At 38.5% G+C, this 27,344-nt stretch overlaps 4 protein-coding genes across 4 annotated transcripts; 3 read left to right on the top strand and 1 right to left on the bottom strand.

The window, feature by feature from the left end:
- Positions 1–2,418: 2,418 nt before the first annotated feature.
- mrpl22 (mitochondrial ribosomal protein L22) lies at positions 2,419–4,959 on the bottom strand. The gene is made up of 7 exons (XM_020920677.2): positions 4,930–4,959; positions 4,801–4,843; positions 4,148–4,280; positions 4,001–4,066; positions 3,827–3,904; positions 3,241–3,310; positions 2,419–2,708 (listed from the first exon to the last, which is right to left on the bottom strand). Exons 1-7 carry the CDS (start codon positions 4,952–4,954, stop codon positions 2,500–2,502), a joined length of 624 nt encoding a protein of 207 aa, XP_020776336.1. The 5' UTR covers positions 4,955–4,959; the 3' UTR covers positions 2,419–2,499.
- Positions 4,960–5,372: 413 nt separating this feature from the next.
- Positions 5,373–23,692, top strand: gemin5 (gem (nuclear organelle) associated protein 5). The gene is given in 29 exon segments (XM_055148788.1): positions 5,373–5,598; positions 6,226–6,380; positions 7,011–7,192; positions 7,434–7,585; positions 7,815–7,910; positions 7,992–8,124; positions 8,701–8,863; positions 9,335–9,544; positions 9,752–9,837; positions 9,974–10,056; positions 10,393–10,509; positions 10,512–10,528; positions 11,017–11,090; positions 11,492–11,670; positions 12,405–12,544; positions 12,802–12,973; positions 13,750–13,914; positions 13,987–14,046; positions 14,271–14,399; positions 14,843–14,938; positions 15,182–15,319; positions 16,005–16,152; positions 16,845–16,964; positions 19,195–19,405; positions 19,883–20,149; positions 21,404–21,566; positions 21,763–22,132; positions 22,495–22,579; positions 23,239–23,692. Coding segments are annotated over 29 exon segments (4,221 nt in total). The 5' UTR covers positions 5,373–5,456; the 3' UTR covers positions 23,407–23,692.
- A 1,585-nt stretch (positions 23,693–25,277) lies between these two features.
- Positions 25,278–26,207, top strand: LOC129407446 (histone H1-like). The gene has a single exon (XM_055148529.1). The coding sequence runs from the start codon at positions 25,297–25,299 to the stop codon at positions 25,888–25,890; it is 594 nt and encodes a 197-aa protein (XP_055004504.1). The 5' UTR covers positions 25,278–25,296; the 3' UTR covers positions 25,891–26,207.
- Positions 26,208–26,775: 568 nt separating this feature from the next.
- Positions 26,776–27,333, top strand: LOC110156411 (histone H3-like). Its single transcript, XM_020920613.2, has one exon. It carries the CDS (start codon positions 26,776–26,778, stop codon positions 27,331–27,333), a length of 558 nt encoding a protein of 185 aa, XP_020776272.2.
- Positions 27,334–27,344: the final 11 nt, after the last annotated feature.

The following is a 27,344-nucleotide window of genomic DNA, read 5'->3' as shown; positions in this document are numbered from 1 at the left end:
CAGGTTGATGACGATGATGAAGGTGTGTGTTTGTGTTTGTGTGCGTGTGTGTGCGTGCCCCCTCATGTGGCAGGTCACTATAGGACAGTAGTGCAGACATCATGAGTCTATGCAGGTTGTTTTCACCAGTGACATTTAAGTTGTAGGCGATTTTATATTTATTTTCTTTTATATTTCACGTCGGGAGAATAATTTCCAAGACACGAATGTGTTTTTACCTGTGCACTGCTGCCTCTGTTCTACTGGCTCTTCGACTTCGTCCATTGTGCGACTGACGCCGCCAGCGTTAACATAATGTTTACGTCGCTCTTACTGCGCGCGTTTTGTGTGGGTTTCCGGCAATGAGTGGAATTACCGAAAAAAAAAATAAAAATGTATAAATGTGTTTGTGTGTGTGTGTTGTTGTCCCAACAACACATAAAAACAGGTTTTATAATAAAGCAACTCGCATACAGAAACTGTAAAGTTAGAGAATAAAAATGAGATTAACGCGATTAAAAAACATAGCGCGCTAAATATGACTGTAATTAATTAATCGCAATTAACGCGATAATTTGACACCCCTAACATTCTTATCATGTTTTCTTGACACTGTTGGGCAAGTTACTTTAAAACTGTAATGCGTTATTTATTACTTATTACTGTCATTTCAAAGTAATTCGTTACATTACAATATTACTGCATTTAAAATGTAAGGCATTACATTACTATTGCATTACTTTAAGTTACTCTCACCAAAATAACTGCGAAAAAGCTGAACTTTTGAGCCGTATATGGACTGAACCAGGACTAAACAAGGTCTAAACCAGGACTAAACCAGAGCTGAACCAGGACTAAACCAGGACTATAACAGGACTAACCTCAGACTGATTCCAGGACTGAAGAGGAGGACTAAACCAGAACTGAACTAGGACTAAAACAGGACTCACTGTCAGGATGGGCTCGAAGGTGACCGCAGGAGAAAGGACCGGCTTTGCTCCGCACCTCATGGAGGTAAGAGCTGCTGTCGCCCGATCGCTCTTTATGGACCCTGCTGCGGGGGCTCGCGGTCCTGATTTCAGCAACTATTTGCGGGTACAAGACCCGGTGCAAAACTCTGCTACAGCGCGTAACTTCTACCTTCCTTCAGCGTCTCCAGAAGTCCAACTTTTTGTGTGATGGTTTGCATCGTCCTCTGTCTTTTCGGTGTGAGCGCAGGAGACTTTGTCGGTGCAGAACATTTCGTCGACGTTGTGGATTTTGTCGGAGAGAAAACTTGCAGACATACAGCACTTCAGAAGCACACTGATACAGATTGAACATTTATTTAAATTTGGCAGCTGAACATATTCTGTACTGTATTGTACAGTAGACAGGAGTCCCTTAGCCGATCAGGACACAGCGGGAGGAACGCAATACGTGTTCATACACTAAAAACAAAAGGCATGCAAAATTGCACAAAAAAAAAAAAAAAAATTCTAAAAATCAGCGAAACAGCGAGACCGCGAAAAGTGAATCGCGTTAGAGCGAGGGACGACTGTAAGCCAGGTCTAAACCAGAAGTGACCCAGGTCTAAACCAGGTCTAAACAGCGTAGAGTTCTGGGTCGGTCCTTTCACCCGCGGTTAACTGAAGGTCTATCCGGCCGCGTCTCCGGCGTTTCACCGCTGCTGATTTCACGGTGATTTTAGCGAATTTCTATGAAGAAAAACCCACCACTTCAATCCAGGTTAAAAAAGCATTGTAACGCGCGTTACTCACATTTGTACCGAGTAAAATATTACAATTTTTCCCCCTGTAATGCCTTACATTACTGCGTTACAGCAAAAATCAACGCATTACTGTAATACATTACTTTTATAATACATTACTCCCAACACTGTTTCTTGATAATTGCAACTTCCTCTACCATATGGACAGCTACATTGTATGGTATTGTACAGTAAGATAAAATAAAATAAAATGTATTAATAGAATACATTTGAAACAGTCAAAGTTTACCAAAGTGGGGAACAACAACACCAAAATACTAAATAAAAAAAATAAAAAAAAATAAATAAACAAACAAAATACAGACAAAAATTGAGGTTTCTAATAAATCTAAACTAGTCACACAACAAAATGTATTGGATTTTGTTCATCATCTCAACCTTCAGCAGTTAGTGATGTCCCTGGAGCCACAGATTGAGAAACAAATAGAAAATCAGACACACTTTACTGTGGAGGAGCCTTGGGACTGAAGTCATTTACTTTTAACACAAACACAGAGAGGTCCCAGATGAGATCAGAGCAGGACGACGTGCCCTTCACAAACTAATGCAGCTCTGATGTGAGAAACAAGGACACTTTACCTGGAACGGAAGTTCTGGCAAAGCACAACATTGATTGAATTGTGTATTTTAATGTGCTGGCCTAAAGAAAAAATACAATAAAAAATGGCTGAGTTGTTCATTCGTTCCTTTTATTTACATTCACACTCACACATATGACTAGAAAAAGCTGATATTGATTAGACATTGGTTTATAAACTGTGGATGACCGTACGGCTCTTGAGTCCCTGGACATATTCTTTTGCTGCTTCTAAACTGGTCTTTTGTGTCTTTTTGGGCGGAGGACCCTCGACGAGTTTGACAAAATAATGACAGTAAACTTTGTCCATAATGCCGAACATGCCTTTGCCGTGATATCGGATCCTCTTCAGGTATTTACCTTTTCCAGACATGGACTCGGCTGAGGAAAAAAAAAAAAGCTAAATATTTTTGATACAAATATATATACAAAAAAAAAATAAAAAATCAGGGCTGCACAATATATTGCAGAAATACTGAAATTGCAAGAAAATAAATATATTGAAACAAAGTTCTCAATTTCACAGAATTGGTCATTTGGTCTTGATTTTGTCCTTAAGTTTTTATTTTAACACATTTTGACTAATAAATGAAGGCATGGCATGTGCATTTTTTGTTTTAATGAATTGGACTTATTGTAACAAAAGCGTATCCAGATATCGTAATGCAAAATATTATCAAATAACTCATATTTTTCTCTTATCATGTAGCCCTACAAAAAATATTTATGGGATTATTATGTCAGGAAGTTCAGTAAAGACACAACTTATATAGGGATGACAAATCAATGGCTACATGCTCTTCTAAAATAATTTTAATGGACGCATTTATAGGCCTAATTTCACATGCAGAATCAGTATTTTCATAAGATCTTCAGTTACATACTTTAATTCAACACTCCGATGCAAACTCACCTATATACAGGTTGGACTTGTACTCTACATTGTGGTTTTTAACAGCCATCTCCTGAGCTTCAAGGAGAACCTAGAAAGAAAAATAATATAGAATACTAGGCAAGGCAAGGCAAGTTTATTTGTATAGCACAATTCGTACACAAAGTAAAAGTACTAAAAGTACTAAAACAAGACAGAAATCAATCAATTATTTTAGTTAAGTTAATTGATTATTAAGTTAATCAACTAATTTAGTGGTTGAAAATATGTACATTTAATGTTTATAAAAAATAAATAAACAAATAAATAACCAGGTGGTTCAGCAGTTTCACAGCTAATTGATTAATAAAAAAAAAAAAAAAAAATTAAATAAAAAAAATCAATTAGCAACTAACCTTAAATTGCCACATTACAATATTTGTGCACCACTGAAAGTTGCACTTTCTAAACACATTTCCTCAATCGTGTAACTTGACTTTCCCATACCGGATATGACACTTGTATTCCTTTTCCCCCCAGTTTCATATTTAATTCTCTGGCATAAACACACTAAATTATTTTTGTGTGATTTTTGCTCATAATGTACATGTTTAAATGTTTAACCTACCTCTTTCATGAACTTGGCTCCTTTCTTGTCATTGAATTCGAGTTGGGCAATTGCTTCATCAATGCTCAATCCTTTGACCTGTAGGGATGACCAAACATGTTTTAATCAACAATTTCAAAATGCACAAATAATTATGAAGAATTCTTTCATTTAATGATGCACATTATTACTCACCAGATTGGCCAAATACCACAATTTGTCTTTGCTGTATTTGAACTGCCTCTTGCTATGATAGATTTCCTGCATGAAACATTTAATTTTATTTAGCAATTGCCTTTGTTTTTGATAAAATAGTTTGAATATTTCTTGAAAGATACACACGGCTGGTCTGCGTGGTTCATCTGGCAACTGAGGAGGATAAACTTTCAGATTTTTTTGATCCCATTTCCGTCCCTCTAAAGAGACACTGGTGTGAAAACAGGACAACTGCTGGGGAGCCGCCAACCATGGCAACCTGAGAAGAAATAAACAGTCAAAATAAGTTCATTTATTTCTCAAAAGCTAATGCCTGGATCAGACTGTTGGGAAACGTGGCTTAAAATATGCGTTTATGGCCTCTCCAGCCACCACCAATCATGCATTCATACAAGCAAAAACAAGGTGGGTCTGTGCACTACCTTTCTCTCAAACATGTTTACAAATTAGGGTAACCGTAAGATGATCATTATCACCAATAATGCATAAACCATTTACAGTGTTTTACAACAACAATATAGTTGTCAACTGAGAAAGAACATGCATATTTACTTGTATTATTAATCACACATTTTGAGGACTTTCCACACTAAAAAGATAATATACTATTTCACATTGTTAGTCGCTATGGTATTGGCAGCGGTCATAATTTTTCATAATTCTGAAATCCATTGATTGAAAGTTACAGCGGTGATGCGAGTGTCTGTGCAGAGCGTCCTTCGAGATGCTAAAGCTAAAGTAGCCAGCGCAGTAAGCGGATATTTTATACGTGTACTTACCGTGAATGTACCAGGTTCGGTAACGTCCTGATGAAGGCTAGACCTGGAAATATTGATGCCATGTTAAAACAGTATTACTTTAACGAAATGAATATGAATATTGGTGGAAAATTGTAGCTGCTTTCTCACCTCGTCCTGTCAACGAGGTCGCCATTTTTCTTTTTGCGACACTAAAATTGTATTTACGGCAGGCATGTTTACAAAAAAAAAAAAAAAAAAAAAAAAAAAAAAAAAACTACTACTACTACTGCTGCTACTGCTGCTGCTGCTGCTGCTACTACTACTGCTACTACTGCTACTACTACTGCTACTACTGCTACTACTGCTACTACTACTACTACTACTACTACTACTACTACTACTACTACTACTACTAATACTAATAATAATAATAATAATAATAATGTAATAAAGATTATAATTTCAACATATTACTCTGTATTTGGATATTTAATTAATACTTTTTGAACACAAATCGTGAAAACCCTATTAACTATGACCTGCGTCAGACACCGTACTCAGCGCCGGTAGATTTACGACAGAAAGATGATGCATACGGCAGGCAATGTGGATCCTACGTTGTGGGACGGAACATGTGAGATGCTCTGTTGAATTTGTTCTCCTGTTAAACCTTAAAAACCTTCGAGTGGGACAAAATGCACCAGCGCTGCCTGCCCGCCGCTCCGAACTGGTACTGCTCCCGGTGCAGTGATGTTAACGAAGCGGGTTTGTTCGGGTTTGGAGCTAAAAACACAATTTATTTAGTTCAAGTGTCTGCCTCCAGTTGCAGAGTCACAGGTAAGTTTACTATGGTGGAGAATGATACAGTCAGTTTAATCTATTTTAGTTATTTTAGACTTTAAGCAAGTTAACTTTGTAGACTTGTAACAATTTCAACCTAAGCCTACTTACAAGCTTTCAAAGTTTGTGTTGACTGTATTGCCTTGTTGTGACGTCTGCTAGTTGTGTATTAGTTATTATCATTTGCCAAGCGCAGTTGTATTATTTTAACTTAAGCTGTTGACCCTATGATTACTACTTATTCACTTAAGTACAGACCAAGTGGCATGTAGTTTGTGAAGAGGTAATTTACAAATGAATACACTGGTGAAAGATGAGGAATTCAGTGGAGAGAAAAGGGTAGGGGTATTGAGAATAGGGCTAGATGGATTTTTTTTTTTTTTTTTTAATATATATATTTTTTTTTATCGTGGGCAGGTTACACATTGTCACTGTTGTTTACTATTGGCCTGTTTAGAGAGATCAATTGATTCATATTTAATAACAGGGTACAACTAACCCATGTTGATAAGTACTTGTTCTTATAAACACATGATATACCTTGATTTGTGTCATTAGGGTTAGGGTTAGTGTCATTTTGTTGAAATTACATTGTTCTTATAAGGTTTTCTCCTTTATTTGTAGGTGAGCTGGTGGGCCACAAAGACTTGGTGTCCAGCTTCAGCTTCTGTCAGCACTCAGGTCAGAGCCACATCTGCGTCAGCTCCTCCTGCGATGGGACCGTCCGATTCTGGGACACAGAAACTAAAAGCCTTCTCAAGGAAGTCACAGCTCATCAGGTCAGACACACCCAAAACAATGGATGATCAGTGTAGTCACCATTTGTAAAAGCTTTTGGATACTTTTAGCAATTAGCAGTTTTATTTTAATTAGTTGTACTTTTTATATTTTGAGATCTAATACAAGCTGTGTCCATGTCAAGTAAGTTTGGACCTGCTTAGTACATGGATGGGACACTGCTGGGCATACCAAGTGCCACAATAGTGTTTCTAGTGCATGTTGTTATGTCCTTACCCCCTGGCCTAGTGTGTGTGTGTGTGTGTGTGTGTGTGTGTGTGTGTGTGTGTGTGTGTGTGTGTGTGTGTGTGTGTGTGTGTGTGTGTGTGTGTGTGTGTGTGAGAGAGTGTGTGAGAGAGTGTGTGAGAGAGTGTGTTGGTGGGAGGGAGGTAGCCTAACTTTTGTCAGTCTACCCCTACCAAGTATGTAGTGAATGAATAATGCAACATAAACTGCTTTGGGGACTATATAAATCCAATGTATTATTTTCATTCATTTCATTCAAGTTATTATCCAGGACAACGACCGGGATCCAAAGTAGTTTTTAGAAGACAGTGTAATGCATAATATAGGCATTTTAAAAGTTCAGAGATAATTCATTTTTATCTTCTGTAATCTTCTTGTGGGTTCAGAACCCCGTCTCGGCGGTGCACTGGTCTCCTGTGGATAAAAACCTGGTTGTTTCTGGAGATGAGAAAGGAGTGGTCGTTTGTCACTGGTTCAACACTGGGGACAGCAGCAGCTTCTTCCCTGAACCTCGAACCATCTTCTGCCTGAGCTGCTCCCCTCACACCTGGAACCATGTGGCAGTCGGGTAAGAATATTGTCACTGTTATTTTTGTGAGGGACAATGTTGGCAGTGTGTACCATAAATCCTTCAGTATGTCTTTAAAAGTGAATTATAATGCATTTCATTAGATACATAATTAAAAGAAATGTCTGAAGATATAATAACAAGACAATTCATTTTGATTCAAAACAAAATTATTATTGCAGGCTTAGGGCTACTTTATCAACTTTATTCACTGTAATAAAGACTTGTAATGTTTTTAAAGGTACAAAGATGGGATGATTGTGCTGATTGACGTCAGTAAAAAAGGTGAAGTCATCCATCGTTTGAGAGGACATGATGATGAAATCCACTCTCTGTCTTGGAGCCCAGAGCTAGGAGAGGGCGTCCTCTACGACCGAATTGAGGACAGTGATGGTAAAGAGACCAATTGTTCTAACCCTAACCTGTTCTAATGAATATCTTGTTTCGATGCTAGCTTCAGTAGCTTAAATAACACATTTGTTCATGTTATCTTTGGTCTTTTGATATAGAGGTAAAAACAAAAAACAACTTCCAGCTTTCTCTTATCTGAAGGGGCATTGCAATTGCTTAATAAACACACATTTGAGTATAATAATGTATCTATATGTATTATATTTTACAGGAGGTGTGACTGGCAGTGTTTGGGGAGAGGGCTGTTTGCTGGCTTCAGGAAGTAGAGACCAGACTTTGAGGATCTGGAGCACCAACAGAGGCAAAAGTACTAATACTATAATACTCATACTATCTTTTGATCAGAGAAAACTTTAATATTACAGTCAATTATGTTTTTTATTTTCAGGTGTGATGACATTGAAACTGCCTTATCTGAAGAAAAGGGGGTCAATGGTGGATCCCGGAGTGAAAGAGCGACTGTGGCTCAGCGTTCACTGGCCCAAAGGGCGAAGAACACAAGTCATATCTAGTTGTTTTAGGTAAAACTGTACTGTCCTTTTTTAAAGGGATTCTTGGTCAACTAAAGACTTGTCCTGCTGATTGTTTACTTGACTAAAAGTGGCCATATTCACATTCTAAACACAAAGAACTGGCAAATCAAATATGAAATGACAAACTAATACAAGAATCATGTTTCATAACATTTGTACAGATCTAGACTATAGGGTTAGCAGTTTTTTATGGACAATAAAACATATTTTAGGATATTTTGTTGTATATAGAGGAAATTATTAATTGCAGCCTTTGCAATTTGCTAACTCTGTCCATTCAAATTGCTATTTCAGTATAATAACAGTTGATCTTACATCTTGCATATTACAACAATGAGCAATGTGCATGGACATTAAACTAGATAGTGATCTTGTTATACTCACATTGGTGCTCCTATATAATCTGTTGGTTTATCCACTTATTAAGTTCTAGTTCTGCTCTGGAATTTACCCATTATGGGGATCTTAGTTTCCTGGAAGGTCCTTTGTTGCATACTGTAGGATATTTTTAATACAATTATTTTAAACTTGAATTAAATGTAACTTGTTTTTTGTGTATTTTAGTGGTGAGTTGCTGCTGTGGGACTTGCTGAAGTCAGGGAAACAAAAGTGGAGTTTGTTTGGGTTGAGTTCAGATGGACAAAACCACAACAGAATCGTCTTCAACACGAGCTCCGTCCAAACTCAGAAACAACAGCTGCTCCTCTCCACCTCCATGGACAGAGAGGTATTTACAACTTAGCGGAATAATTTGGGTGCCCTACACCACCAGATTTTATTTTTCCAAGATTGAACAGTAAAACTACACATGACAATGTCTCTTTTGAATAATACACATTATATAATGTACATTTAGAAGTTTTGCTCCTCACCCCTGTCTTATTTTGCTCTTTCTTCTTTCATCTTTTTTTTTTTTTTTTGTTACCCATGTCTGCTGATTTGTCTGGTTCATACTTTGCCTGGAATGTTCCATTGTGGCATTTATCTTGTATTTAATCACTCACACAGGAGTCTTTATTGCTCAAAAATACCTTAACCTGTTACTGGTATTGCCACATACTTATGGAGATGGAAAAGTGAAATGCTTTATTGTGGTGATGGTGGTGGTGGAAGTTATAGTGTCTCTTTAATTGATTATTTGAATGATTTCTTGATTTCTGTCTGTATTATAAAGATGTTTTGTTCCTCTTGTCTCCAGATAAAGTGTTGGGACATGAGCTCTCTTGAGCTGTGCTGGACCCTGCCCTCTCTGGGAGGCTTTGTATACTCCCTCTGCTTCTCTCCTTTGGGGTCTGGGACTTTGGCGCTTGGAGTCGGGGACAACATGATCCGAGTCTGGAACACGCAGAGCTCCAAACTGTATGACACGCGCTGCTTCTGGCAGGGAATCAAGTCCAAAGTCACTGCGGTGAGAGATACGCACATACTGAGGCCACAATGATGTATAATCAACCACTGAAACCAGCTATTATAGACAATATGAAAATCAGAATGTTATCGAGTATTAAATTAACAAAACTGCTCTTTTGCATTGGCCAGTGGTAGAGCTCCCGTTGTCTTTCTCACAGTCTCTCTGTTCCTTTAGTAACATTTTAATATTCTTGTTTTTTTACAGTTGGCCTGGCACCCAGAGAAAGAGGGGGTACTGGCGTTTGGTACAGACGATGGAAAAGTTGGAATCTATGGTGTCTTCTCCAACAAGTAAAAACAAATCTACTATAACAAACTTTATTGACATATGAGAGAGACTATACACACAATGCCTTTTAACCTGTTGTGTGTCAGGATTAAATATAGCTCTAAGTGCAGTGGTAAATCGTTCTGTCTTCTTTTTAAGGCCTCCTGAGATTTCAAGCTCTTATCACAAAAAAACTGTTTACACATTGGCCTGGGGTCCACCTGTTCCACCACTGTCATTTGGTAAGATGTGCTCATTTAATACAAAACATATATAACTTATTTTGTATTTGTTCTTCATAATATGTATTTAAAGGTGCACTGTGTAACTTTTCTTGCTTCGCCACCTGCTTGTCTGAAGTGCCCCTGCATTGCCTGAAATTATCCAATTTATCTATAAATACCTTAAAAACATACATTCATACTCCTGGTATGTTTGTCACTATGAAGAGGAGTTAAATGTCATACTGAACATTCCACGCAAAAGCAATAGCATCTTCATGACACTAGCAGGTGGACCAACCCACCAGAAAAGTTACAGAGAGCACCTTTAAGCTGTCTAACTTTTCATTTTGTTAGGATCCTCAAGGGGAAAGTCTGCCTTCAGTTTGTACAGTTGTGCAGGAGAGGGCACCATTCTTCAACATGATCCACACCAACTCAGTGGAGAAGCGTTTGACATCGACAAACTCATCAAAACACCAATAAGATTCAGGTGAGTCAGTGGCAGCTTAGGGGTGTATTTATGTAGGGTAAGAAGCCATGTTTGTTAATTTCTTGTATCATATTTGTGTGGTGGTTGGACTTTAAAGGTGCATTGTGTAACTTTTGTGGTGGAGGGCATGTTGCTTGTCTTCAAGGATGTATCTGCTTTGCTTAAAAAATGTTCTACAGTATGGCATTGAATTTATCTCCATATAGACGAGCAATAACCTGGAAAATATATAAGTCAGATCTGTGGAGAGGTGGCCAAGTTTACTCTAAAACAACCCAATGCACCTTTGAAATTGGTTTAAATATTGACATTGAGTTTATTCATAAATACCTATGTAATGCTGTACAGGTCTGCTTTGTACTTATACAATAATATAAAGCAATTTATTTTTTCCACCACTTAAGTTCCAATAATCAGTTCATTGTAACTGTTAATTGTAAAATTGGTGAATCCTGACATCACAGGAATATATTTTTCTTTCCCATCAGCATAAACTGTCTCCTCACACAGACCTACGTTGGAAACCAGATGGAAAAGTTGTGGCCATTGGCAACGAGGATGGGTCAGTATTATATTTTCATGCTGTCAGAATCAATACAATTTTGCAGTATGCAATGTAATAACTTCATTAAGAGTTTGGGATTGCTTTGTCACACCTTTTCAGAATTTACAGTTACACTGATGGAGATTTTAAGACTAAGATTAAGACTAAGGCTAAAAACTGGTGATGCTGCTATACTATTTTCTCATTATTTTATTTCTTAGAAGAACAAAACCAAATGTTTCCTCTATTATTTTTATGGTAATAATCAATAAACATACAATATTATTGAATCACTTGCCACATGTTACCAATTACGTGCATTTTTTTAACTTTCAATCCCAAGCTCTAATGGACCCCTACTATGCATAACATTTAAAGGTTTCACTAACTCCCTGACTGTCCACTCTGTTTTGCTGCAGTTGTATAGATGTGTATGAAGCCCCAAGTTTGAGGCACCTGTGCAGTATCCAGCAGCACCATAAGATCATAAACTGTTTGTGCTGGCACCACGGCCTTCACAGCCCCGAGCTCAGTGGTCTACTTGCATCCGGGTCCAGCAATGCCATTGTCTACATCCATGACCTCAAACAAGTACTGGGTGAGACGAAGGGTTGTCAGTAGTCAAATCAAATCAAATCAAACTTTATTTATAAAACACTTTTCATACAAAAATGTAACACAAAGTGCTTTACAGAGATTAAAAACAATCCCACATTTCCACCCACCTACCCACCAACCCAACCCCCACACCTGCAAAAGTATTGCAAAAGATACTAATCAATCTTAAAACTGGTATCAAAACTAGATACTCATTTGAGCAGGTATTGATAATAAAAAAATCGATACATTCACAGAACAGAAATGAACCTTTCCTGATTAGCTTTAGAATTAACTTGAGCTGGATCAGAATAAGAAGACTACATAGATTAGTATATGTCCATGGACCACTATAAAACCTACCTGGGTGACTGAAGGATTACACAAATATAAGGCCACATGGTAATCTAAAAGCTCTATGATTTAATGTTGAAATCACATTCTATTGTCTAAGAAAGTGTCCTTTACTTAGTTTGGTACCTCAAACTTAACAACATCCCTTTTTTTTTTTTTTTAAACAGAAAAAAAAAAAATAAAATTCTCACTTTCAATATGGCCTCACCGCATTAACATTGAAAGTGCTATATTTGAATATACGTATTGTTGTATAGTTATTTTATATTCTTAGAAATTAGTCTGTTTTTTGTGCAAATGCATATGTGTTCCTGTTGTAAATTATGTTCATTATTCTTTCCCTGTTTAAATTATTTTGTTAAATGTTCTATGTATATTCAGACTCCCCCGGGGACAGTGTGGTTGTCATCTCAGAACCCTTTCGCAGACTGAGCGGACACACAGCCAAAATCACCGGAATGTCCTGGAGCCATCACCATGACGACCGCCTGGTGACCGTGAGCTACGACGGCACCGCTCAGGTCTGTAAATTCCTTCAAACCAGTGGAGCAATGGGAGGGGGAAAAACATATTAGTTAGGGCTGCACCATAGACTGTATATATGAATGGACATAGCTAACCCACTGGCTCCAATTCACTTTCTATTGAAAAACAGACAAAAATACAGCTCTGAGTAAGTTAATAATGATTGATCACTGTTTAAACATGGCTAAAAGCTCATTAAAGTCCCCATATCTTCACAAACCCTGAGAGCAGCTCTTCCTCCTGTACATTGTAGGTGTGGGATGTCCTGCAGGAGGCCCCAGTGTGTAACTATCGCGGTCACCATGGAAACCTGCTGTGTGTACACTGGTCTCCTCTGGATCCTGACACAGTTTGGACCGGAGGAAAAGACTTCACTGTTCACGAGTGGAGAGTGTCCAAGCAAGAGTTTGATAAGCCTCCCAAAGGTGAACAACAACCCAGCAACTATCAAGCTTTATACTAAAACTGTGCAATTAATCACACTTTTATTGAGATCCAGTGGTTTCAAAACATAATTGATAAACTTTGAGAGGTCAATAGAGTTACAGCTGTTTAGTTGAGAGTCAACCAATGCTTTTATTAGTCAAATCATTGTTGCTTTCACAGTAGAAGAAGAAAGAAGGCAGGGGGTGATGTAGCTATAGCTTTTTGAGGGGAGCATGAGTTTAATGTTCCTTTGAACATATGAATACGTTGTTTACTACTTGTATTTCACAGTTACAAGATTGTTTTGTGAGCTCAGGCCACGCCCACTTTTAGTTGATTAATTGATGCACAAAGCCTCTATGTCTTAAGTTGACCAAGAATTTCTGCAGTCAACTACAGGCCTTTTTGCCATATTACTGAACCCTACTACTGTATTTACTGCCAGCTAAATTTAACTGCATCAGTGGAGGAGGGTACACTAGTGCACAGCTAGAGCAAGACATAACCAGGACAAAGTGTGTATGATACTAGTGTTAAGGGTATAACATGAAACTTTTCTGATAGTGGGTACGTCACCTGCTTGTCTGTCTAATGGTATCATCTGCTTGTCTCCATGGAGATGGGTTTTCATGCCATACTGTAAAACTTTAGAGACAAAACAATAACATCCATTTGATACTTTTTAAGAATAAAAAAATGTGTACGCTGGATCAATATACTTAATTTCCCTATCATGATACTGGAATAGATGGTAACTTGTTGAGTGTCATTTTAGGGAAGAAAATGGTTGAGCTCAAGGAGAAAAAGAAGAAAAGCAAAGCCAAGAAGCAGCCAGGAGGTGGCACTGTTGTGAATGGAGAGAAGACTCTTTCAACTGTAGGGGCTTTATCTGAAGAAGAGGATGAGACCAGCTCCACAAACAGCTCACTGCCTCCAATAGGTAAATACAACAAAATAAATACAAATTTAATTTAAATTAAAATGACCGACAATAATAATTTGTGTTTTTCAGTTCATAATGAGAGCCAGAGAAAACCTTTTCTTGCTGCTGTGAAGAATAAAGACAAACCAGGTAAAGGTTAAGTTATTAAGTTAAGTTACTGCATACTAACCTTGCCAGCAATATAAATTTCTCAAGAGTTCTAGATAGGTAAATTAGATATTTAAATAGTAAATAATATAAAATGTGCACAGAAAACATTAGTTAATCCATCTAAAACAATTCAGAAGCATACTGTATGCATAAACACATAGTGAAATGAATAATTATTATTACTGGTATTACTTTTTGCCCAGAGGTGAGTGTGTCCTCCATGAAAAAGAAAAAACCTCGTTCGATGCTTCCTCTGAGCACGTCCATGGACCATCGGCCCAAAGACGAGCTGCTCCAGGACTGCGTCACTCTGGCCTCAGTCACACACAATGGTGGGTAGGACTGTTACATTTACTTGAGTAACTTTAAACTATTTTACTACTCACGGTACTAAAGACACAATACTTTTACTCCTAAAATAAAACTAAACTATAATTTAAAAAAAAATAGTGTAACAGTTATTCTTCTCATTGTAAGGGTGCTTTCACACTTGCACAAACTTGGCATAAACTTTCCACATCGAAACTGGGACAAAACAGGGTCTAAACCCATATCTAAACCAGAAATAGAATGGACTCAAATCAAATATACATCAATACACAAACCAGTCCTAATTATTTTTGTGGACCACCATTTTGTACTTCAACTTCAACTCTAGTAACCATATTTTAATACCAAACCAAAGTAATCGGTATCAGTATTGATACTGTGCTACTGGCTCCAGTATTGTATTGTTAACAGATTGATCAGTATTTTTGTGATTTGTCTGTTGCAGTGCCCCCTGTAGGCTGCATCCCGGGACAAGGGGATCATGTCCATTTGGGTTTATTCTCTGATCGAAAGGCTTTGCACCGAATGTTTGAGGCAGAAGGTAATTTTTACTTAATTTCATATTTTAATCTTTCAGTAAACCTCAAACTTGTTAACATGTGGAAAAAAACAAACCAAAAAAAACAACAACTTTGAATGTCCTTTCCAAAACATTGATATAAATGGACCAATTTTAACAGCAATAACAAAACCCAGGTTTAGTTGTAGTTTCACAAGCTTTCCTTTGTTTTAAACAGTAGGAGCACATGCTATATACAATTCCTTTAAATGTATGTGTCTTCAGAGGAGGCCCATCTCGAGGCAGGACACTTTGAATCTGTTGTTTACCTACGACTGTGGAGTGGTGACCTGCAGGGGGCACTACAGCTGGCCACAGAGAAAGGGGAGCTCAATGACCACCTGCTTTCTCTGGCTCCAATGGGTATGAACAGGAACCTGGAATACTTTTTGATTATTATTATTATTATTATTATTATTATTTATATATATTTTTTTAAACAATTATTACGTTTTCACATCGAAATCTGATCTCATTGATGTTATAATGTTTCCTCATCAAAAACATACCTAGAGTTGTCTCTTGTTTCATTCACACGTTTAACACGCAAATCCTGCATATTTAGGTGATCTATCTCTCAGATAGAAAACACTCCACCTTGTGACGTCATGTGGTGATACATGAAGTGCTCTAATGTTTTTTTATACTCCATACTCCTTCATTAGAATCTTTTTGATAATTTCAGCCCTGGAATTGCCAATTTATACTCAACAAAAGGTTAAAGGTAGATGTTAACTTGAAAACTACCATTACTTGACAACACAAGAAGGAACAGAGGATTTTTGAGCTTTGGAGGCAGCGCAAACGTGTGAATGAAACAAAACACAACTCCAAGTGTGTTTTTGAGGAGACAACATGGCTTAAAGCTCACAAAAGTCAATTTTGCGTAATTATAGGACTGCAAACTGGAGCTCTACCTATAACTATGACTCAAATTCTAATGCAATTGTTTTTGGTATTTCAGTTGATGTTGTATTGTAATGTGGCATTTAAGGCATGTGGTTTCATATTGTAGATTTGGGTTTCTCACCCTTTCTTTTTCCCTCAGCTGGATTCTGTGTTTGGAGCGCAGCTGTAGGCTCTTATGTCAAACAGTTATGTCTCCAGGAGCAGTTTGTCAAAGCAGCTTCTCATTTACTGTCAATCAACAAACTGCACGAAGCCATAGACCTCCTCAGAGCTCACAAACTCTACAGGTCAGTCACGTCATGTAGTATGGTGTAGTATGGTGCTTATTTCCATGGAGATGTTATTACTTTGCGTGGACGCTTTCACGGTCTGCCGTGGTTATTGTCAAAAAACAATGATTTTGTGTGCATTTTTTCCCCAATTTTGAACATTATTTAAAGGACCTTCTCATCTCCTCATGTCATGTCACTAATGTACCTGGAGTTGTGATTTGTCAGCAGTCCATGTCATTGAGCCAAGTTTGTCTCACCTCAATACAGATATATTGTATAAGATACAGATATATTGAGTAGAAAATAAGACTGATGTGTACTGTTTGCCGTGTTTTATTGTCTTGATTTGGACTGTGAAAAGAAACAAGAACTAATAAATTGTAAATGGTTTTCAGTAGTCCAAATTATTAACGGCAAAGAGCTATAAGCACTTTTCACAGCTCTTGGAGACCAGTGCAGAGTTTTGGCACGCAACTGGCATGCTAATAATCCCTTATATATTCATAATTATCAAACAATAAAATGCTTTCTACTTAAATATAGATGGCAAGAGAGCTGCTTATATATCTGTACTGGGGCAAGACAAATTTTGCTCAATTACATGGGAACATATTGGGTACGGTGCCTTTTTTCTGAATTTACCACAATATTTGGATAATTTTATATCCCTACATGTTTTCAATATGTTCTGATTTGTTTGTTCTCAGAGAGGCCATCACTCTGGTGAAGGCCCGGCTGCCTCAGGACGACCTGGTTCTGAAGGAGCTGTACCAGAGCTGGGCTGCGGTGCTGGAGAAAGACGGACACTTCTCTGCAGCCGCCAAATGGTAAGAGAAAGATTATACAATTTTACTATGTTATAATGGGTTTTCCTCATTAGTATCTTGTCTTTTTAGTAAGTAGTAGTTTTAGGAAGTACTGGAGAAACAAGTTAATTGATACTTTGCAGCTGCAGTCATTAACATTGCCTGGAGGTGTAATGCCAACTTAAAGTACTACTTTGCCTGAAGTCTGTTACTAAACTTAGATTGTAATTGTCCGAGTTTTATTTGAACACAATCTGATCATAAAGAGCAGATTTTTACCAGTACACATATATGTGAAACACCCCCAGCGTGATGTCACTGCAAAGTAATTTTTTTTTTATATTATATATTTGATTTAGGGCAATATTGCAGTGTACAGTTAACACATTTTTAATAATTATTATATTTGTATTATTGTTAGAAATAGACTGTTAAAAATACACTATATCCATGATTTTTAAGGTGTAGATCAGTGATTTCTAAAAGGGAGATCTAAACTTGCCTCAGCCTAGAAGGAGACTAGCCAAACTACATTTTATTTGGTTTGAAGGGCGCAGCTGCTTTAACACAACTCTGAGCTCTGAATCAACATGCCTATGCCGGTGTTTGGGTATTTTATAATGACTCTCTTCATAGTCATCTGCGATGCAGCAAACTGAAAATTCAGTTCTGTGAACAGAACAAAAAAAAAAATTGAGTGAAGACATTTCATCCTCATCCAAGTGAATCAGGTTGCTGGGGCGTTAACACGTATTCAGTCATTGAAATTTTCTTTTGCTATGAATCATCTCTGGCCGACTGAGGGATTACACAGACGTCTATCTGCAGTGTCTTCTATTTGTTTCTATATTGATACTTTGCAGCCGATGTCTTCAACATTCTCTGGGGGTGTGAGGCCAACTGAAGCACTACTCTGTTAAAAGCTCTGTTACTCAAGTTAGACTTCAATCTGAATTTATTTTAACACAATCTGACCAGAAAGAGCTGCCTTGATTGGAGCTACAACATGTGAGATGATTTGTGCTGTAAAACAAGTCTCTCACATGTAAAATTACAGCCACCATAGCTAGCATTTGCCAATTGTCACTCCCACCTTTTTTTGTTGAAAATCAAACACCTAAACAGGATGTTAAAACATTTTTGTCTGTTTGCTAATTGTGTCACCATGGTAACTGCTGAACATTCCACCTATAGAGATGCATGAAGAACACCCCCAGCGTGATATCACTGCAAAGTATCAATTGTCAATTTTGCTGGTGTCCCTCAAGACAAGAACCCACAGATTATACTTTGATTTCATTGAAAACATTGCAAATGAAGACTCACAAATATTGAACTTTATATGTATTTATTTTAGTGATGAAGCCCATTCCATTAGATTTATCCAACAACCAAGATAAGAAATCTCCCAAATGAAAATCCATAAATGACATCACAATCCCAAACCAAAAATTGTATGGAAAAAAATCTGGAAAAAACAGGAACAAAAAAATCAATGTATGCTGTTTTTGTCAGTATAACCCACGCCTACTTGGTCTTCGTCTTTTCTTAAGCATGGAAGGGCATCCGGGTTCCTCATGGCATTGACCTCTTCTTATTGTGTTTTGGATTTCTGCTTCTGAGAAAACGAATCAGCCATTTCCTTAAGAGTGCTGTTCACAACAAGATTATCTTTTGTTGACTTCCTTCCACAAATGGGGCAGTTTTCAGTCTTGTTTTGTGCCCAGTTTTTCTGCAGACAGCTGAAACAAAAGCTGTGGTCACAACTCAGAGTCACAGGGTCTTTAAACGTGTCCAGACACAGCTTACAAGTCAAAAGATCTTCAAAAAATTCAGTCATTTTGTCAGTTTTTCCTGGATTATAGAAAAACAAAACAAAACAACAAAAAAAACGCTTGCTGTTAGTGAATCCCAGTGCAGTGTGGTGTGAGCTAAAAATGCTCTTCCTCGTCGCTGCCCTTCCCACTCCACACGTCACAGAAATGAAGTTAGTTACTCACTCCAGCAGAGGGCGCTGTCGGCTTTAGATTTTACAGATTTTGTTACTGATGCGTATTTTTAGGACCATCTTCAAAAGGGATCTGGCAGTAGTTTTGCAGTCATTAAGACACATGTTAAAGGACCTATATTACACTGTAACATGGACTAAAAATTGAGCTTTTCATTTTCTGATTTATAGCTGTGGATAATTTATGTGCTGTTCAAAACTAATAATATTTTAAATTAAACTCACCCTTTGTGTTTTTATCAGTTATCTTGCAGCTGGTTCCAGTTTCGATGCTGCTAAAGTGATCTCCAGGAAGAACGAAGTGTCTTCTCTCCGAGTGGCGGCGGATATGGCTCAGATCTGTGGAGAGGCAGCTCTGTCCCAGTCTCTGTCTCTTAGATGTGCCAAAGAACTGGCTCAGACTCAGGACTGGAGCAGTGTTCAAGAAGTCCTACGAAACCAGGAAGCTCTGCTGGTCAGTCCAAACCATAGACTTTATATAGAAATGGGCTAAGTTAGTGTAACCCCACCCATGGTGTCCACGCCATTCAGATTAAGCTCGCGATGCTAGTGGTTACAGGAGGAAATTTGTTAAAAAAAATCCTAATCATAATAGAGCCTGGCTCCAGACAAAATAGCTAAATAAAACCCCAGGGTCATGTAGAGCAGGTTAATACAATCATTTAAGACCAATATGATGAGGCTCACAGCTGCAGTTACAGAAAAAATAAAAATCGCACAAATACAACTATTATAAGAAGGATGTCTTAACGTTGGATTTACATGACAACTGGACTAGTGCCGGACAAATGAATCTTTATCTCCATTACAATTGAATTAGTCTAGTATTATTACAATATTAAAATTTCTCGACTTCAATACTAAGAAATAAACCATGTTTTTGTTTTTTGTGATTCGTAACACACCTAATGAAAAGGTTTTCTTTTCACAGGTTCATAGGCTTCACTTCTCTTTGGCTGAGTTTTTGTCCCAGTTTTTGTCTGAATCTGGAGTCTTTCCTGCATCATCAGGAGTGTGCAGTGGTGTATGGGAGACAACAGACCAAAACATCTCATTTATAAAACGAGTGGAGCAAGTTTGGGATGAAAAGTTGGGAGTTTCGCACACATCTGAAGGACCTCGAAGTGTTAAAAGTTTATTACAAGAATTGAAGTCTGCAGAGGGCCCACAACCAACGGCAAATGTTCCACTAAAACAGGTACAATTTTAAATAATCCCAATTCACCAAGATGTTAAAAGAAAACTGTGAAAAAACACACCTATAATGCAAATTTCAGCACATAATAATAGTGGTTTCTTTAAAGGTCCTATAATACACAAAATTGCGAGCTTTGAGTTATGTTGGAATGTTGTTACCTCCTCAAAAACATACCTGGAGTTTTGTGTCATTCCCACATGTATGAGTAATGCTTTATTATTAGTCTAACTACATGACATCACAAGGTGTAGCATAGCATTTTGACCTCTGGAGATGTAGACAAAGGTTGTATGGAGGATTTTTTTTTTTTCTTAGTTTTAAATTGTCACTGACAGTTCAGAATGGCATTATAGAGTTGCACCAGCCTTGTAATGATCCCAAAAAAAAAGAATGAAATCCGTTAACTGTGAACGTGGTGGGGCCAGCTAAACATTAGCCAATACATAACAAGGCAGTTAGCCACAAAAGAAAGTCTGTTTTGAGGTCACCGAAAGAAGAAGAGAAGGGGAAAAGGAGCAAAGCCAAACTAAGATGATTCTTGGAGAGTCCTTCCAATGGCGTGCACTGAAGCTGACAAAGGGTCTAAAAACTCACACATTGGTCGCTAAATTACTTCTGGACAGGTAACTTAAACAGGAATTTATTTGTTCAGCAATTCTGAATGCACACCAACTGTAAACAAGCATGATTTCTAGCATAAGGAGGAGGTGTGAGAACGGAGGAGGCGTTTCTCTTCTCACTGAAGAAGGGAGCTGAGGGAGGAGGGGGTGGTGTCACGCATAAGCAACATTTGAAAAAGGACAAACAGTCGCTGTATTTCTCTTTCCTTGGAAAATCCTCTATATAACCTTTAACAGCTACTTTTTACATATTAGTTCAGTGGAGTTTGGCAGTTCCGGAGCTGGAATTATCCAAATGATTCTAATGAAGGTGTATGAAGTTTAAAAACACAGTGGAGCACTTCCTGTATTACCAAATGACATCACAAGATGGGATAGAGTATTTTCTGTTTGAGAGCCTAAATTTGGAGGGTTAAATTTGGAGGGTTAATGTTTTAAACCTGTGAGTGAAACAAAACACAACTCTGGGTATGTTTGTGATGAGGAAACAACAGTATAATATAGATCAGAAAATGGCATAATATGTGTCTGTTTAAATAAGAGTGAATTAAGAAAATACATGTAAAACGATTATATTTATGGTATGGTAAACTTCTATAACATGATTAAAGGCATGTTCTTTTGTACTCTGCAGGTTGTGTTGTCATCTTCTCTGCATCTCACCCGAGCCTTTCTGTGTTTCCTGTCTGAGGAAGAGGAGCAGATGATGAGGGAGCTGTGGTGGGCTGTGTCCTGGGCCAAAGACAGTGGGCACTTCTCAGTGTTTTCACAGCTCTGCCATCTACTGTTTCCTGATGGTATGGCACGTTTTGCTTTTTCCCTTCTGATTGGTGTGAAACTATCATTTATATTTACAGCATGTATTATCTCGCCAACTTAATAAAAAAATTTAGAAACATCAGAACCTGTCATATGCACTTTAAGGCCAGGTATAAGTTTAAAATCAGTCTATGATTCTCCACCTCCGATGATATTTTTTCCCTTTTTGTTCAGGAGACATTCATGTTTTTTCAAGTCAGAAGTCTTCGGAAGAACCATCTGCCGCTGCTTTAAGTTTACAATCATTTGTCCGCTACCTCCAAATGTATGAACTCTGGTGGAGCAGCTCTTTGCCAAACGTAAACTGGAATGTCCAGACTGAAGAAGATCGGACAAAAGAACATCAGGATGGGTCCGGACCAGATTTGGGACTGGAGGTGTTACTGTGTGAATCGACAGCTGCTGCTCAATCTGTGCAGAGATCTGTGAGTGAGATCCAGGACAAACTGAACGCTTTGGTGTCGAAGCATCAGACCCAGGGACAGGACGAGGCTCAAAATGGAGTCACTTTGGCAACGCATGGACAAGAAGAAGCAGCGAATGGGTGAGAGGATAAACCGTACCAATTAATGTTACGCACAATTTGGAATGTTGAGCTTATTTAGGTCACAATATAATTACAAGACCTACAAAAACACTGAATTTACTTAATTTTACTTCTTAAATTGTCAGTAAAGTTAATTTGACATAAACATGCAGATACAAAACAGCATTTTGTCATTGGTGGTTTCCGTGTGTTCAGATGTCATTATTTTTATCCAATCCTACTTAATATTACTTTATAAGCCTGCAGTGTTTAATATATTAATATTCAATTGAGACCAAATTATGCTGTATTTTTACATTTGGCACTTATGAGCTGTGTTTATTGTTCATAGATTATATTTGAACTTGTTGTTTTTGTAGAGAGGAGCCTGAAACGTTCCTGTCTTTGTCCATGAAGATGTCACAATATCAAAAACAACTCTCAGAGCTGCCAGACTCCGTCAAGGTACAATGCTGTTTCATGTATTTCTTTGTTGTCAGAGGACTACACTATATTTGAGAGATGATAGAGTTCCTTCACTACTTGTCTAAAAAATTTAAAATGAATAAATAAACACATCTCAGATACTAATCAGTGCTAAAATGAGTAGCAAAACTAGATACTCATTTGATAATATAAAACTAAAATGGAATAAAAAAAAATGTATTTGTTTTTTTTAATCGTCTTGATATCAGACTTTTTTTTTCTAAATTAAATGCCTTGAAAAACATGATTTCTTACTGTGAATGAGCACACCTATAGATCTAACTCTGTAGTTGCTTGTCTTCATGGAGATATGTGTTTAATGCCATACTTGAGAACATCCCAGGCAAAGAAATAACATCTGGACCTCTTAAAATATTACATTTGGATATGACAAAAAAAAATTAAAAAATGTTAAGTGCTGGCATACACCTTGTCAGAAGCCCCCCAAAAAACAGAAATTTGAAAATAACATAAATCTAAAATGGTGAGCTCCAAACACTGAATTGGATTGCACAATTTAGTTAGTTTAGTACACATTATGTCAAAATCTTGACTCATTCTTGTCTCTCATCTCATGTTGTGCAAACTTTGTCTCTAGGAAATAATAATTTCCTAATCCTTTCGTTGACTTCTCTCAGGGCTTTCCTCGTCCAGATGTGCTCGAGTGCTGCCTCGTGCTGCTTCTTTTGGGTCGGTCTTCTTCAGTTGTTTCTGAGACTCTAAAACAGAAATCTACAGATCTGCTTCGAAGATTTGGGACAGGTTCATGTCATTGCAAAGCTGCTCAAAAACTCTTCTCAACTTAAAAAATGCACAAACTGAAAATTATATTACAACTACTTTTGAATGGCGTGTATCTGATTTTTATAAAACGTTTAGAGAAATGTGTCTCTTGGAGGCTGTTTGTTTCTAACAATATGGCACTTAAGACTGTTTAGACATTGGCTATGAAATGATACGCTTGCAATTATTTCAAGTGCCAAAATGTTTAAAATCTTGTTTAATATTTGTTTTAATATTATATTGTATTATTTGACCAAATTACATTAAAATATATGCTTTTCGATGAAAACTGATTAAATACTGTCATAAATTTTTTATTTCTATGCTGCAATCATCTTGTGATCCCCCCCCCACTGCCAGTGGTGGAAAGTAACAAAGTATAAAAGTAAAAGTATAATACTTAAGTACAAGTTTTAGGTATCTGTACTTTACTGACGTACATTTTACAATGCATAGTTTTTACTTTTACTTCACTACATTTGAGAATTTGTATCTGTACTTTCTACACTCTCCACTACATTTTAGACCTGAACAGAAAAGTTGAGTGTCTGCCCCAACATTGAGCAAGCCAAATACAAAACAGACAAATTAAGAAATCAATTGAATCAACTGAATCACTTAAAATCAGCTAAATTCTTTATCAAAATCGCTACATTTCATCCTTTTAATTGTTCTAAAAAAAAAAAAAACTAATCTTGTGTTCCATGTGATGCTTTTACTTAAGTAAAAGTACAGATACTGGTGAAATACTACTACTACTTTAGTAACAAAAAATTGTATTTCATCTACCACTGCCTACTGCCCTATAGTGCCCCTCCAAACACTGGGCTAGGTTACATGGAAGATGCATTGCACAAAACTACAATTAAATCAATATATGTAGACAATTATCCTTTATCCAGTTGGGAAAATATTTTTTTTTTTACTGTAATCCCTACTGCTGTCACCATCATGTACATCTTATACACAGAAGTGGGTCATACGCATAATACATACCTTATTGTTAACATAGGACTACAGGCTACTTGCTGTATTTTTAGGTGATCATTAAAATTTAAAAAAAAAAAGATAATATTAATAAAACATGATAAATGCATGATACTAACGCATAAAAAGAAACAGATCTATATTGTTATATTGTATAGATATTAAACCTAACATTAAATATGCAACAGTATTCAATATGCCTTGATTGTGTTGTCTCCACAGTTAAGCCGTATTATAACTGTATTCCCATTGGCCTGATGAAATACGCGACAAACGGCGTAACTGTAGATTTCACGAATCCTAATAAACACGAATCCTAATAAACACTATGACTAACTTCTGTAAATGATTGCAACACCGTTCATGTTAACAGTAATGACAGAAATGCCAATAGTTTGAGTAGCTAAAGAGCTACACCGAGTCTGACCCGTCACCGCAGTTGTGTTTACTACCACCGAAACCTAGGTTAATTAAATCAAAACGTTAGATTCAAGAACCAAGTTTAATGTATGTGTTTACTCTTTGACATCTCCTCTCACGATTTAAGTGCAAACATTTCACCACAAATCAGAGTTTAGACACATTTGAAGCGAAATGTAGAAAAAAGTCGACGCCGAGTATCCTCCTAGACTGGGTATCAGGACGGTTTGATGTATTATAATAAAAAATAAACCTTACCGCGACTAATTAGATGTGTTCAATGGAAAGATGGGACTGTGCGCTAAATGTTGATGTATACAATGTATGGGGTAAAATGCAAACTTTGTGTATTTTTAACTTTAAACTGCGAAGAGAAAACACAGAGCGGAGACACTGGCGCTGAGCAGAGGGCGTTGAGTCTCTACGGTTCTCATGTGCGTTATAACTGTGGTCCGCGCGCGCGCCCGGCCCACAGACTCGGATCTAACCCGATACGAACCCGAACCATGACAGAGACCGCTCCCGTACCGGCCACCCCTCCGGCCAAAGCAAAGGCCCCCAGGAAGAAGGCCGCGGCCAAGAAGAAGGAGGGCCCCAGCCTCCAGAAGCTGATCACCGGCGAGATCGCCGCCTCCAAAGAGCGCAAAGGCGTCTCCGTGGCCGCTCTGAAGAAGGCTCTGGCCGCGAAGGGCGTGGATGTGGCCAAGGCCAACAAGCGCATCAACACCACCCTCAAGAAGCTGGTGACCTCTGGTGCCGTGAGTCAGACCAAGGGCACTGGCGCGTCCGGTTCCTTCAAACTGGCCAAGACCGAGGCCAAGCCCAAGACCGTGAAGAAGAAGGCCGTCGCCAAGCCTAAGAAGCCCGCGGCCAAGAAAGCAGCGAGCCCCAAGAAGAAGGCGGCCGTCAAGAAACCCGCAGCCAAGAAGCCCAAGTCCCCGGCCAAGAAAGCGGCGAAGAAGGCGGCGCCCAAGAAAGCAGCGGCTAAAAAGCCCGCCAAGAGCCCCAAAAAAGCGGCGCCCAAGAAGCCCAAGGCGGTGAAGAAGAGCCCCAAGAAGGCCCCCGCCAAGAAGGCCGCCCCTAAGAAGGCCAAAAAGTAACAGCTGACGCGACCCCCGCAACACAAAGGCTCTTTTAAGAGCCACCACTCTCTCTAAAGAGCTTCATCTTTGTCAGAGTCCAATATTGTGCCCGGTGCTTCTGTAGGTGTTTTTACCTCTCCAGACCAGTATTCCTGTAATGGCAAATATCTCAAAACACATGCTGCTACACCGCACAAACAGAAGTAGATAAAATAAGTATATTAATGAGTTACCGCATATGTGAGTGTGGAGAGCAGTACATGTACGTTATGCCTATTTATGGTGCACTTTCATACAAAAATATTTTTATACAATTAAAAACGTGTGTGGTTGATATCAGAGAGGACACGCATAATTGATTAAAATATAACAGCGTCCTTAGCGTTTTAAATGGATATCGTGTTATTACAAAAGTACGAGTCGTAACATAAGTTTGTGAGCGGTTGCGGTTACACGCCGCGGTTACACGCCACACAAACACAAACACACAGTAACAACAAATTGTTACCTGATTTTTGGAGTTTACTCTGTTTGAGATGCCCTGTTAACAGCAAAGTCATGTGATTCATTCTCGATCATGCTCTTTCTCTCATTACTCACATCAGAGTTTGTGGATTTTGCAAGTCATTTAACTAATCTCAGAAATCTGATTTTGGCGCGCGTGTGTAAACAAAGCCTCTGATAGTATCTTGACAAAGGCTCGTTCTTCACCAGCGTGAACCGTAGACCGGACGGTGTGAACCTCTGAACAAGCGCGCGGGGCAGAGGCGGGGTTAAAGTTTGAACCCAGAGCGCGAGCCCCGCGCAGCCAATCAGCTTCGCCCTGGTTTCTATAAAAAGCAGCTGCCTCCGCCCCGTACCTCATACCGTCTTAGGTTTTCACTGAACGCCTAGAGCAGAGAAATGGCCAGAACCAAGCAGACCGCGCGTAAATCCACCGGAGGAAAGGCTCCCAGGAAGCAGCTCGCCACCAAGGCTGCCCGTAAGAGCGCCCCGGCCACCGGCGGTGTTAAGAAGCCTCACCGTTACAGGCCCGGCACAGTGGCTCTCAGAGAGATCCGTCGTTACCAGAAATCCACCGAACTGCTGATCCGCAAGCTGCCCTTCCAGCGCCTCGTCAGAGAGATCGCCCAGGACTTCAAGACCGACCTGCGCTTCCAGAGCTCTGCCGTCATGGCTCTGCAGGAGGCCAGCGAGGCCTACCTGGTGGGTCTGTTCGAGGACACCAATCTGTGCGCTATCCACGCCAAGAGGGTCACCATCATGCCCAAGGACATCCAGCTGGCCCGCCGCATCCGCGGAGAGAGGGGCTTAAGCCGACCTGTCCCTGACCCCCAACAACACAACGGCTCTTTTAAGAGCCACCTAGATCAAACAAGAGTCACACTTCCCCTCAAACGGAAGTTATTAATTATCATCAATGTTTTACGTCTTACTCATCTCACATCACACAATGTATAATATATAATTCT

The sequence above is a fragment of the Boleophthalmus pectinirostris genome, unplaced genomic scaffold (genome assembly GCF_026225935.1).
Source record: "Boleophthalmus pectinirostris isolate CB_2022bp ecotype Guang Dong unplaced genomic scaffold, ASM2622593v1 HiC_scaffold_12, whole genome shotgun sequence".
In the NCBI taxonomy this organism is placed as follows: Eukaryota; Metazoa; Chordata; class Actinopteri; order Gobiiformes; family Gobiidae; genus Boleophthalmus; species Boleophthalmus pectinirostris.
This window is presented reverse-complemented; position numbering and strand designations above follow the sequence as displayed.

What these genes read in the sequence shown, in the direction of transcription:
- mrpl22 (XM_020920677.2), bottom strand. Translation starts at nt 4,954, where the DNA reads ATGGCGACCTCGTTGACAGGACGAG. An exon ending in GACCTCGTTGACAGGACGAG is followed by an intron (nt 4,844 to 4,929) that starts GTGAGAAAGCAG and finishes CAATATTTCCAG; the next exon opens with GTCTAGCCTTCATCAGGACG. An exon ending in CCGAACCTGGTACATTCACG is followed by an intron (nt 4,281 to 4,800) that starts GTAAGTACACGT and finishes ATTTCTTCTCAG; the next exon opens with GTTGCCATGGTTGGCGGCTC.
- LOC110156411 (XM_020920613.2), top strand. Translation starts at nt 26,776, where the DNA reads ATGGCCAGAACCAAGCAGACCGCGCGTAAATCCACCGGAGGAAAGGCT.
- LOC129407446 (XM_055148529.1), top strand. Translation starts at nt 25,297, where the DNA reads ATGACAGAGACCGCTCCCGTACCGGCCACCCCTCCGGCCAAAGCAAAG.